Here is a 13,608-nt window from a genome sequence, read left to right as displayed (position 1 = left end):
GGATCATATCATAGGCAGAAGATTTCTTATTGCCTGAAGGCCCATGAGGACCAGCTTACTTCAGCTAAGCAACTCTGGATTTGGTCAGTGTCTGGTCAGGTGACCACCTGGAAGCCACATGCATACTGCCTTGGTTTCATGATGGAAGAAAGGCAGAGCATAAGTGAGAGTAAGAATGAATGAATGAATGAATGAGTGAAGCAGAGAAGGAACTGTGTGTTGGATGGCAGTGCACAGATGCAAGCAAAGAGCATATTGCAACATTTGAGGAAGGGGTGGGCTTCAGGACATATTTTGGCCCTCCAAAAGTTCCCCCTTCAGCCCCAAACTCAAACTGTGAGTGGCAGCCCTAGTACTTTTAAACCACCATGTAAATGGACACGTCTGTATGGACCATCTATGGAGATGCTGACAATCACAAAATGGAGTCATGCTGTACTAAGTGAATCCCCTGCCAGGCTGCTGATGGGGCTTTCTAATCAACTTTGCAATGAATATTTCTTAAATCATGTTAATCCACCGTTTAAGCAGAGATATCGGTTCCAGACAATGAATCACAGCACCTGGAGGGGAATATACCTGCCATTTCCCCAGAGAGCCAGTGATTAACAGAGCGCACATGCTGTCAAGATGAGCTGGCAGCAGCTCTGGTGTTTATCACCTCAGAGCTCCTTGCTTGGAATGAAGGAGGCCTGGCTTTCACGCTCCTGGTGCAATCAGCTTTTATTTATGTTGCATTCGCGTGAAACAGCTCTTTGCAGGAGTGTGGGGGAGAAACACCTGGTTTAACCCTGGGGGCCCAAATCTGCTTTTCAGATATAGGCCCCACTAGAACCAAGCAAACGCTTAATAGACGCTACAGTGTTGAGGAAGAATCCAGCTCACCAAAGGTAATTCACATGTAATAAATTTGAGCTTGGGGAAAGGTTGGCATATTTATTGCCAGTTGACACTCCTATGCCTTTCATGGACGGGAGGAATTAAACAGAAGCAACTACTCTAAGCAGAGCGCTGCAGCAATGCGGGGAGATGCATTGCCAAAATGCTGCTTCTCTCTTAAGGCACAGGTGTTCTGTCCCTTGATGCACCTGGAAGCCTTAACAGGATGGTTTCTGGTAAACCGCATGCTGAGTCAACTTGGAAGACTAAGGAAGTTGCTTATATTAGTTCAAGCCAAGCACTTTCTAATCTGATTGCTTATTGTGAACCGCCTGGAGATCGTATGATGAAGGGTGGTAAGATAATAATAATAATAATAATAATAATAATAATAATAATAATAATAATAGGTGGATAGCACCAGCTGTCCAATTCCTTCCTTCCTAATATAAGGTCATGACAGGAATTGAACCAGGGACCTTCTATGTGCAAGACATATGCATGCTGTTTATTTATTAACTTACATTTGTATTGTTATCTTACATTTCCTCTGAGGCGCTCAATGTGGCATGCATCTTATCCTCACATCAATTTTTGAGGTGGGTTAGGCTGGAAGATTGTGACTGGCCCAAGGTGCCCCAGTGAGCCCTGGTCTCCTAGGTCCTAGTCTTCTTGTTTCTTTGTCAGTACTGTCAGGAGTTCATTCTACACTTGAGTAGGACCCTGGCAGAGACACATGCCCGACTGGCATGTTCTCTCCCTCCTGGTCAATCATTCAGGAGTTTCAAAAGCTTTCTTCAGCCCGAACATCACAGCGACTGATGCCAACCGACACCGGCACACTTAGGGATCTGCAGAATTTGTGCAACTTGTGCATGACAGACCTCAGCAACTCAGCATTTTGGCTAATCTACTTTATTTATATATAAACACACACAGTCACCTCCCCCAAATATTGAAGGGTAGTCCGTTAAAGGATTCCGGGGTGTGTGGCCTCATCCGAAGCCTATGGAGGTCAAGGCCTAAAGCGCCCCCCTGAGCGGTGACCCCGGGGGAGTACCTAGTTGATGTGCATCAGTAGGGCTCCCCCTGCTGGTGTTAACCCTTCTCGGTCTTCAAGCAAACAGGCTGAAGCCGGATAGTCGGATAGGACCAATGCTGAAGCCAATACCGCTCTTACCTGTAACCAATAAAGTTGTGGCCAATATAGCCCATTAACCTTAATCAATGGTGTCATGTGTCTTTATTTCTACTGGGGGAGGCGGGAACTTGCCACACAACATGGCTCCCTCTCTCTCTTGCATCAGACAGCAAAGGAAAAAAAAACCAAAGGACAATAGTCCAACTTAACGGAACACAGTAACACAAACATCCTGTCTCCATCACTTCCCACTCTGTGGAGTCAAAACATATACCGTCATGTGAAAGACAACAATCCTATGACTGCAATCATAGATCAGGAATTCTAACAAGAACATGTCTATTTATGAAGTGTATTTGGTGGAATGGGTGTGTGTGTTTCTTGTGGGTTCTTTTGTCCAATGACATGATAAATCCATTGTTTAGTGTACAGATCCATAAATATTTCTTCATTTCCTGGTAGAGCTTTGAGAGAACCATGAAAACGAATATGAAACAAAGCCTGGTGTTTGCTAACAACATCTTAAACTCACAAAATATTCTGAGTGGTGAAATATTAACCACCGTAGGATAGGAGGGGCGAGCTACCTGTGGAAATCAGGTAAGATAACACCTGAGAGAAGCAGGAAGTTGTATACTGTTGGTCCCAGGCTTGGCTCTGACTTCATGTTCACTCCAGCAGGTGTTTACTTAAGGGGGTGCAGCATGCCTGCTGAAATACAAATCAATATAACAAAGCTGAAGTCATCTCGTTGGATTTAGCTAGCAAATATTCATTTGACAGGGTTTTTATAGGGGGGGGAACCAGTTTGCCCTTCTGCCTCTGAAGAGATAACAGCATAAAAAATCGGAAGCACGGATACTGGAAGATCACCTTCACAGAAGCACTGGAAGTGTTTGGTTTTGAAAGAGGACAGGCCGTTGGGAACTGTGCTGCCTGGAGAGACTTTGAGTACAGAAAAGGAGAAGAAGCAATGACTTGTTGGGATCTAGATGGGGCTAGCCTGCTGTAAAGAATCTTCCCAAGTAATGGTAAGTTTTCAGAAGTAACTGGGCATTGCTGAAGAAATTGGAAGGGATACATTCCTCTGTGTGTGCATGTAGAGGAGGGAAAGCAATAGGGAAAGTTGGACGGTCTGGTACTTCCATCTATCTAGCTTCGCTTTCTGTTTCAAACAGCATAAAAAAAGAAGAGGAGCCTGCTGGATCAAGCCAGTGGCCCATCAAGTCCAGGATCCTGCTCTCACAGTGACCAATCACCAGTTTTCCCAGGACATGTGTTAGGCTAACTGGCCTGTAATTTTCAGGGCGCCCATTGGATCCCTTAAAAATAAAATAAAATTGGTGTTGCATTTGCTACTTTCCAGTCTTCAGGTATGGAAGCTGGTGTGAGACAAGTTACCTACTTTCGAGTTATTTGAAAGCTCTTGTGCGGATGCCATCTGGACTCGGCAATTTGTCGGTTTTTACTTTGTTTAGTAGGCCTAGAACTTCGTCTCTCATCGCCACTATCTGCTTCAGTTCCTCAGACCCACCTCCTGCAGAGGTTAGTTCAGGCACTGAGATCTGCCCCGCATCTTCTATTGTGAAAATGGATGCAAAGAATGAATTCAGTTTCTCCGCAATCTCCTTATCCTTCTTTAGTATTCTTTTGATTTCGTTGTCATCTGAGGGTTCAACCATCCCCCTTGATGGTCTCCTGCTACTACTTAAATAACTTTTTGTTGTTAGTTTTAATGTTTTGAACAATGTGCTTCTCAAAATCTTTTTTTCAGCATCACTTATTGTCTGCTTGCACTTCTTTTTTTGCCGAACTTTGTGTTGTTGTTTTTTGTTCTCTTCAGTTTTTTGAAGGAAGCCTTCTTGCCTCTAATAGCTTCTTTGGCTCTGCTCATAAACAACTCTGGCATTCTCTTGGTCCTCATGGTCCCTTTTCTGATCTGTGTTATACACTCCTTTTGAGTTTCTAATGTGGTTTTAAACAATTTCTAAGAATTTCAACATCCTTCTTACCTCATTTTGAGGAAGTTTCCTCTTTTGAAACCAAATGGGACAGTATTGAATTTTCTTGGCATTTGCTTGCAAAAATATGAACATTAGTCAATACTGTACACAAAAAAATGTGTTTCGGGAAATTTGTACAACAATGCTGAAAGGTTTTCATGAAGATGCTCTGATTTTTTTTTAAATTGCAAATTGCTACAGAAATGTGTACAACTGAATTTAAGATTTTAAAAATGAGAAATAGGAAGAACTGAATTTGATAGATTCCTTCTTCCCTAGTGGGTGTAAGGGGATATCTGAGAAAGTCCTATGTTTGCCACCCACAAAATGGCTGCTATGGGGACATAATATAACACACAACGGCTATATAATATAACACACAATGTATGACGGGGTGTGTAAAGCATCTAAAAAAGCAGGAAAAGAGACAGGACAGTGCTTTTTTCTGGGGGGTAGAAACAGGAAAAGAAACTAATATATTTTTTAAAAAAATAGTTTCTTCTCTAGCACAGTGAATTGTCAGTTCTGTTGCTACCCCTGATGGCGGCCTCATTTCCTGTCACGATGTTTCCTGAGTCTCAGATGGAAGCGAGCGTTTAATGTGTGAAGTAGGACTTGGAATCTAGCACGGTGATTGATCAGTTTTTTTGTTACCACCTCCAATGGCGGCTTTATTTCCTTTCCCGGTGTAATGCATGTTCTTTGTGCTTTTGTCCATTTACTGTATTTATTTTTCCTGGTTTGAACTATAAAGTGGTGGTTTTCTTGAATCAAAATGAAAGTACCTCTAAACATTTTTTTTAATATACAAAAAAGTACTGGACAGGACCATAAAATGGTGATTTGTGCTTGCCCTATTACCCTTCTCATCAGTGAAAAAGGAAGGCAGAAAACACTGCAGGACTCATTCCCATAGAAGCTCTTTGCACCTCTTTGTTCAGAATAGGAGGGCGGGTGGCCAGTCCTGCCAACCAACAAAAAGTGGGCATTTTTTGTCAGGGTGGGGGTGGATTTCAATGTAGGATAGGCTGTGGCAGTGCAAACATTCTCCTCTGCACTGTGGATTGTTGAGGGGGTATTTACCTTTACCTTTTATAGTGTGCCATAGAAGATACTGGAAGTTACATGATGTCGGCTGATACTGTGTTGGACACCTCTATTATAAACAAAATAAAAAGCACTGGAGGCCCAAATGAAATAACATTCTAAGACAATTATTGAATTTTTCAGTTAAATGCTGTGAGGAAAGGTAACTGTTTTGCATATGAAATGGAGCAAGCAACATCTAATGAATAAAAATCAGAAGAAAATCCCTTCTAAATTAATAGGATTAAAACCATGAACTGCTGAAGTGGGATGTATGGCAGCAACGCAGCCACATCTTTTGCTTGATCTTGATCTCCTGAGGCATTAATGAAGTGGTAATTGTAGGAGCAGTGGGTTATTTACAGCTTTCACCAAATAATAGATAATTAGGTGAAATAGCATAGCTTTAACAAAAAAAAATAGACATTAAAACTGCAAATTAGAACAAAGAGTGTTTTTAAAACAGGGTGTGACAGAACCAAAGTACAAAAATGTTGCATCAAGCTTTAATAAACATCTCTCCAGAATTATTTAGAACATACACCTTATATGAACTTCCTTACTAACTGTGCTAAACAAACACCTGAACAGTCCAATCATAACCATGCTTATTGGAGATGTTCAGTTAATTTGAATGGGCATTAATTCAAGTAATTATGCTTAGGAATTATAACTTAAATTGAAGCAGAACTGTTTTCTCCTTAAGTTTGTTTTTTAAGTCAATGGGCTGTGGCTGTAATCCTGTATCTTGGGGGCTGCCAACCCAGTGCCCACAAAGGCCTCCATTGGTGCCCCCAGTCAGAGTTTGAGTTTCTTTCTTCTCTTTTCTTTTAAAGTAAGTCTCTAGCTGCCCTAGAAAGAAAGTTATGAGGCAAAATGTGCAGGTATCCTTCTGAGCCATTTCTGTGAAATGAGGCAGCCTGGCTACTTCAGCCTGTCAGTGAAGTCAGATATGTGATTGAAAAGTGAGTTCTTTGGACACCAGGCAATAGGAATCCCTCAGGTACTAAATAGGTGCTGTTTTCTTCTCTTGTTTGGTGCACTTTTCCTTCTTGTGTCTTGTTTTCTAGTAGTCCTTGGCATCTCCATAGTTTGCCCTTTTTTACCCTATGAACCAGGGTGCATCTTTCCTTTGGTAGGTTTGTCTGAGGTCAGGTACTCCCTAGAAGTTATTTTCTGCAAATATTACTATGCACTAAGTGCAGGTGCATGACAAGGTGTTGCGGGCGGGGTGGGGCAGGGGAGAGAATTTGGTTCCTTGTCAGTGGATCAATAGGAACTGTTCAAGGGAGGAACCAGAGGTGTATTTTTAAAAAATAAATAAATCTAGAATTAAAATTTAAAAATTCCTGCCTGCTTTGGCCCTCCTTAAATCCGGTGTGTCTATAAGCCACTATAATAGTGGTATTATAAGGTCTTTCTTCTTCCCTCCTCTAGGCAGCTTTTATTTTCCCCCTCAGTGAAATTATTTTGCAAAGCATTGTATTCTCTCTCTCTCTGTCTCTGCCTTCTCATCAACTTTTCACCCTTTCTGCCTTTTGAAACCAAAGCCTAGCCCATTGACAGGCTGGAGATAAACTTCTTGTATGCCACTTTTCCTGCAAGGAATGTATAAAGGCATTCATGGTTCTCCTCTTCCCCATACATCCTTCATAACACTCCATTGTGGAAGGTTAGGCAGATAGACCGTCACTGGTCCAAAGTCACCCATGAATTTCAACCCTTGTTTGCTAGGTCATAGTCCACTTAATACCAATTCAGCTTATTCTACAACAGGCTGTTTGTGGGAATATTATACTCCCACCCTCTGTGCACAGGGGGGAAGCCTATGAGTTCCCTTGTTAACAGTTCTGTGTCGCACCTTTAAGACTAATCAGTTTAGGGTGCAAACTTACACATGCTTACCAGGATCATGAAGTACCGTAAGTCCCAAGAAATTCATTGGGACCTACTTCTGAGTGAACTTGGGTAGGATTATACAGTTACTGTGGCATCAATCTGCTCCTGCCCATATAATGTTATGTCAAACTAAACACAATTCAGTGTGTTTGTTAGTTGTTTGCAGTTATTGCAAGACACTTGTTTTTCAGTCACAATTTTAATATCAACCCCTAATGGAGCTGTCTCCAAAGATTCTTTCACCACTTTTAGCTCTGATGATTTTTCCAGAACTTAAGTGTCTGCTCCATCATTGTCCTTCAGCCGCGTTTGATTTCTGCCCAGCAGAGTTTTTGCATCAAACTCTCCAGTTTATAATTGCGATTTCCAGATGTCTTCTGAAATTTATCTGCTGCTCTCCACAGGATTTCCCAGCCATACAGATCTGCTGACTTGCACTTTGGGTTGCAATAAACAAACAAACATTTTTACAACTGGGCATCTCTTTTCATTTATTTCGGCTATAATAGCTTTTTTTTAAGATTGGCTACAGTTTTGTTAGAGTAATATAGACGAGGCTAGGGTGAGCAGCTAGGAACGCGAATGGGGGAGGGGAGGACCACTTCAATATACAATTTGAAGAACCATCAGAAGAATTTTCTCAAAGTGATGGAAAGGGGATTGAGCTGTATAACTATAATTATAGAAACAAGTTCTCAGTCTTTGTTTGCTGTACATTTCCACTGCCACGTCAAAAACGAACTGAACAATCCACTGGATATATAGCAGATGGTTCCCTGGTACCTGCAAAAACTGCTATAGCAGAATGAAAAGGCTGTGGGGAGGGAGGGATGGCATATGGGTGATGATGGGCTCAGTTGTGCGTGTCTGCACATATGTATACACGTAAGGTGCTCTGGTTCACACTCACGCTATTCAGTACGAAAGATGGATGTTAAATGCAATCACCTACAAATAGGATTCTTGCCTAGTTTGCAACTTGGGGATTCTACCTTATTCCCCTGTTGTGTTTTGAGTCACAGGGAAAGGAGTATATGACAGGACTAGGGCTGAGGAAACAGATGGGAATTGCCTCCTCTGCCAATTCAGCTGCAGATCTCAAAGTGGGATGCTCCAAGAGGCCTAGCTCCATGGGAGAGCATCTGCTTTGTACGCAGACGGTCCCAGGTTCAATCCCTGGCATCTTCAGATAAGGGTGGGGGAGACCTCTGCCTGAAAGCCTGGAGAGCCACTGCCAGTCAGTGTTGACAATACTGAGCTAGGCAAGAGTCAACCTGGATAGCTCAGTTGGTTAGAGCGTGGTGCTGATAATAGCAACGTTGCAAGTTTGATCTCCGCACTGGGCAGCTGCATATTCCTTCTGTTGCCAGAGGTTGGACTCGATGATCCTTATGGCCCCTTCCAACTGTACAATTCTAGGATCCTATGACTCAGTCTAAGACAGGTGCCTATGATCTTATCAAGCCTTCCTGCAGGTTGCAACCCATGAGTGACTGTGCTCATTGCATACTGAGGCAAAGGGTGTATTGGTGTATTTAGATATATATTCATTTTCTTTTTTTATATTACTTTTTTTCCTCCCCCCATCAAATTTTTATTTGATTTTACAAATATAGAATTATAACATAACCAAATACATACCCCTATTTAGAGATTTCTCCAAATCTCTAGACTTTCCACCTTCCTCTCCACGGATCCTATTATCCACCTTTTCAACTGCATATTATTTCATCATCCAGGTTTTACATCTCTCCATTTTCTTCATAGTAATTTTTACATTACAAGTGTTATTGCAATCGTGCTAATGTTTTCATCTGCTTACAGTGGTCTCTCAAGTAAATTGTAAATTTCCCCCATTCTTTATTAAAGTTTTGGTCTTCCTGGTTCCTGAGCTTTCTGGTAAGTTTTGCCATTTCGGCATAGTCCAACAGCTTAGTTTGCCATTCTTCTCTGGTAGGGACTTTGTCTTCTTTCTATCTCTGGCTATCTTACCTTTTTTCCCATTGTGGCACCCAAGGCTGTGTACATGTGGTGCCCAGGCTGTCTCCCATCTAGTCGCTGACCAGGCATCCTTAGTTTTAGCAAGCTGGTGGCCTCCTGTACCCTCACACGATGCCTGGGCACTCAGGCTTCAACTTTCGTATGACTTTATAGCATTCCCTGTGTGATAACAGACAGCAGAAGCACTGAGCATGTTGAAATGTGCAAAGTTGCCCTATGTTACCGATATCCCTGGGAACCGGTTGCTTTTTCTCCCAGCTTAAGCCGCTGATCTGTACATAACACAATATAATCTCTCCTGTTTGTGTTCTCCAAATTTACTTTGGCATCTTAAAACGATTAGTTCATTATCTAATCTGACACACACCCATTTGAACAATATGTTGACCTGTGCAGTGTTCAAATATTCCTTATCTGGCAGCATAGATGGTGGGCTTTCTTAACCAACTCCTTTATTCAGGTAACACCGTACAAGACTAATTTTGCATATGTTATAGCAATTGTTCTGATCTCAGACATGAGTGTGTGTGTGTGTGTGGACTCTGACAACCAGTTCCCTGGCACACACCAAGCGCTGGTTTTAAGATGCTGTTATTTCCATGGTGAAAACCCTTTTATCAGTTCCAGTATTATGAGCTCTGCTGAAATTTTGATGTAGGCCTTATTGCTCATTGGGTCTCTTCAGACAATCTACTTCTACTTATTCTTCAACACAGGGCTTTTTTCAGCTGGAGCTCAGGTGGGAGCCTGAGTGGTAAGATAAGGCACAGCAAAGGCACTGTGTGCTAGTAGCAAAATCCCACTGAGCTAAATCTCATAGTTCATCTGGTTAGCCACTGCAAGAACAGGACGCTGGACTAGACATTGCCTTTGGTCTGATCCAGTGGGGCTCTTCTTACATTTGTTGCTTTCTCGGTTTCTGTTGACAGATGTCCATCTTAAAACAAGACACTTAGTTATACATATAAAATATATCATTCAGAAAGGGGCAGTAGACAATGGGAAAGAACCTTTGCCTGTGACCCGAGGGAAGTGGTGGCAATTCTGGGCTAGGCAGACAAATCTAAGTCAGCTTCCTATGAACCTAAGTCATAGCTGTCAACGTTTCCCTTTTTTAAAGGGAAATTCCCTTATTCCGAATAGGATTCCTTGCAAGAAAAGGGAAAAGTTGACAGCTATGACCTAAGTGCAAGTAGCACAAGAGAACGTATTGCTCTGATGTTTGAGCACACACTTTGTGGAGCATATCTCTCCCCCTAGCAGTGAATTTTAATCATGCATAACAACTGCTTTTACATTTGTCCGTGTACATACCCAGACACCATTCTGATGAAGCTGACGAAGCTGTTCTGTGGAAGGGAGGAGAGCTAAGTGCCTTATTTTCTTCACTCCACTTGCTAAATTATTCCCAATGTGTTAAACAATGTAATTAAACACACACGCTCACATGATAAAAACTCTTTGCTGTTCCCCATCAGCGCAGGGGGTGAGAGGGAGAGGGAGGGAGAGAGAAGAACGAACGCGTGTGTCAGTCCCAGCCTTCAAGCTCTGCTAGTTTTAATTTGAGTTGTGGAATTAGTAATCAGTTTTGCTGGAACACTGTTGCAGGAAATAGATCCTTGCATGTGGCGGGCTTGAGCACTGTTGCAAATGAGTATTTGTTAAGGGGAAACCATTCCCTTGTCATGTTATGCTACATTACGTAAGATTTATTTCCTTTGTGCGGAGAAATGGAAGCCAAAAAGGAACGCTCGCTCTTCGTGTCAGTGGAAGGTTATTTCTGAATTTCATCTGATTCCCTCTTTAAAAAGAAACAGTCTCTCTTAATTAAACAGCATGTGTAGAAATGCTCTTGGTTTATAGGGTTTATTATTAAAATGAGAAGCAAGGCCAGGAACTAGGAAAAGGGAGAAATTCTGCCCAGTCCACAGAATATGCAAACCGAAAATGTAGCCTTTCTTCAAAAATGTGCACAGCTCTGAACTTTGCAAACAAAAAAGAAAAGTGTACAAAAATGTATGTATTCCGGGAATGCGTGCATAAAAATGCACATATTTTGGTGAAAACACCAGGCAAATGCATCTTTTTAGGAAAAATTGCATACAGAAATGTGAACACCAGTAGAAATGTACACTAAAGCACTGACAATTCCTTTGTGAGGAGCCTTTGAAAAATCATAAACTGATGCTGAAATGCATGACTAACACACCTTTTGAGTGGGAAAAAGAGAAATTGGGAGTAATTAGAGTAGCCCTCTAAAACAGGGGTGGTTAAGCAGTATGCACCTCTGTGGACAGAGAGTTCCACAGCTGTGGCTAGAAATATGATGGGAGGATTTAAGACTGTGAGGAAGTATCACACGTCAATGTGAAAATGCAAACATGTTTCACAGTCAGTTATATTTTTATGTTTTTATATCCTTTTGTAATTATCATTTTACAGCCCAAAGGTGCAGGAGCAGGGTATTACATCGTTCCATATACAAAGCAAACAAACAATAAGGAATAAGAGAAATAAATGGTAACATCCTAATCTAAATCAAGGCATCCATATTTCCCAAGATGGTGTAGATGGTGAATATCAGGCACCTAAGTTCGAAGCGTAAGAAATAAAATCCCACCTGGTGCTCTGCATCCCTCTGAAGATGCACAAATTATTCAAAAAAATTCGAAACAAAATTGTTTAATTTATGGGAACCTTTTAATCAAATATTTAGAACTGTAAGCTCCGTGCTTGTCACGCATCCCAGTGGCTTTCCCCTTATTGGCCAGAACATTTAAAAGGTGGAGCTGGCTTGAGCCTTATGGAGCAATTGAACAGGACACCTAGAGCAAGTTTCCTCTTAACTGTCTCCACAGCTGAAATATCTGCAACCATAGAAACCATCAAGCTTTCCTCTCTTCCTCCTTCTGGGCTTACATGCCAGCCATTCCTCCAATGGCACACTACCATCAAGCTCTTCTCCAGTTGGGAAATTATTCTAGTTCAAAGGAGGAGCAGGAGGGCTCCTCTGAGCTATATGGCAGTGCACACTCACACCAAGTGGGATCGCACTCTCCTTTGTCTAATTCTTTTCAATGGGAGTTAAGCTTCATGGAAGGAACCTGGAATATACAAAGGCTCCACCGCTTGGTGTTTAATCAGCCCCTTTGATGTTGACAATCAGAATTACAGAATTGCGGTGTGACTGCAGATGGCAAGAGGTGACCAGTGTGCTTATAAAATGTGAGGAAGGAACTGGAAAGCAAATGTTCTCATAAATCTCAGGCACACTTTTAATAATAGCCTCCTATATTGAATTTTGGGCCTTGGCTATCTCATAGATCAAAACAATGTTCTGTGAAGTTACTGAAATCAGCAGTGTCAAGAGGGCTTTGTTTGGAAACTTGGGAGATTATCAGTGGAAATAAAGAGGAACAGAGCCATGAGAGATTTTAATATGCCTTGAGACAGCAAGAGTGAGGAGCAGCTCAGCAGCTCAGTGAGCCTTTGTTAATTTTCTGCTCCGGGAAGGTTTATATTTTGGGGCACAAATACATTGGTAGCACTTGTGGAATTCCAGACATCTCCACTTTCAAGATAATGAGGTTTCACTCACTGCCCTGTGGTTTGGGAGTTCCACCTCCTTGGGCTCCAGTCCTCAGACATGGTGGTTAATGATATTCCTCACCATTATTGTTTCTTCATTTCAGGAAAGGAATAGGAACCCAACTCCTGAGATGTACCCAAGGAAACCTGAGCCAGATGTGCCAAAGTCAGAGAGAGCAGGAAATTTGACTTCCACTGTGAAATTTAAGAACCAGGACTTTGTTCAGTTGAGAGACCACTGCCTGAATCATGGTGTTCTTTTTCAAGATGAGACATTCCCTGGAAACCTCAGTTCCATTGGACACTTGCCCTTTCTAAAGAAGCCATATATAATCGAGTGGCGGAGACCAACTGTGAGTAGCTACCAAGTGTTAGCAGACCTTGCAGCTTTCGTAAATTAGAGTGGAATAACCATCTATAGTTTCTGGAGTTCAAAGGCTTTATTCATGCAGGAACTATTTCCAGGATGAGCACAGATGAAAAGAGAGAAATAGCAGACATCTTGTCTCAACAATAAACAGTAAACAAATTTTTGCTCAGTTTTTAGAGGTGGCATTACCTTAGACAGAGAGCTACAAACAAGTGCTGGCTAGCTTGCTACACAAACAGTGCCCTCTGGTAGTTCAAAGTAATGCATGCCTCAATTATGAACTCAAGAGAAGGAAATATATTTGCCTTTCACCAACACCAAGTTTTACAGCAGACTATCGGCTCCATGTTCCTAGTAAAGTAGTTTAACTCAACATTTAACTGCAAGCTCTGGTGTGATTAGCCCTTGTCAAGCATTCTTTTAAAAAGTGGAGTGGAAAAAGAAGATTGTGTATGTTGTTTCTACTTCCAGCTGTGACAAATTCATTTGAAAGTTAGAACAGTACCTATGTGCATACAACAGTATGCACATTAGAATGTAAGAGCCGACCAGATCAGGCCAGTGGTCAGTCTAGTCCATCATCCTGTTCTCACAAAAGCCAACCAGATGCCTATGGGAAGTCCATAAGCAGGCTCTGAAAG

General features: G+C 41.8%; 1 protein-coding gene across 2 annotated transcripts in view; it reads left to right on the top strand.

Annotated features, from left to right (window-relative positions):
• Window positions 1-2,677: 2,677 nt before the first annotated feature.
• The window catches only part of CAPN13 (calpain 13), a 90,213-nt gene continuing 79,282 nt past the window's right edge, over window positions 2,678-13,608 (top strand). The window contains exons 1-2 of one of the 2 annotated variants that reach the window (XM_053383000.1): window positions 2,678-3,051; window positions 12,702-12,950. In XM_053383000.1, coding sequence (XP_053238975.1) covers window positions 3,013-3,051; window positions 12,702-12,950 — 288 coding nt within the window. In that variant the 5' untranslated portion in view covers window positions 2,678-3,012. The remainder of the gene's footprint in view (window positions 3,052-12,701; window positions 12,951-13,608) is intronic. The other variant, XM_053383001.1, reaches the window with a different exon arrangement.

The sequence above is a fragment of the Podarcis raffonei genome, chromosome 3 (genome assembly GCF_027172205.1).
Source record: "Podarcis raffonei isolate rPodRaf1 chromosome 3, rPodRaf1.pri, whole genome shotgun sequence".
In the NCBI taxonomy this organism is placed as follows: domain Eukaryota; kingdom Metazoa; phylum Chordata; class Lepidosauria; order Squamata; family Lacertidae; genus Podarcis; species Podarcis raffonei.
The sequence above is the reverse complement of the archived record's forward strand: the minus strand, read 5'-3'. Positions and strand labels throughout refer to the sequence as shown.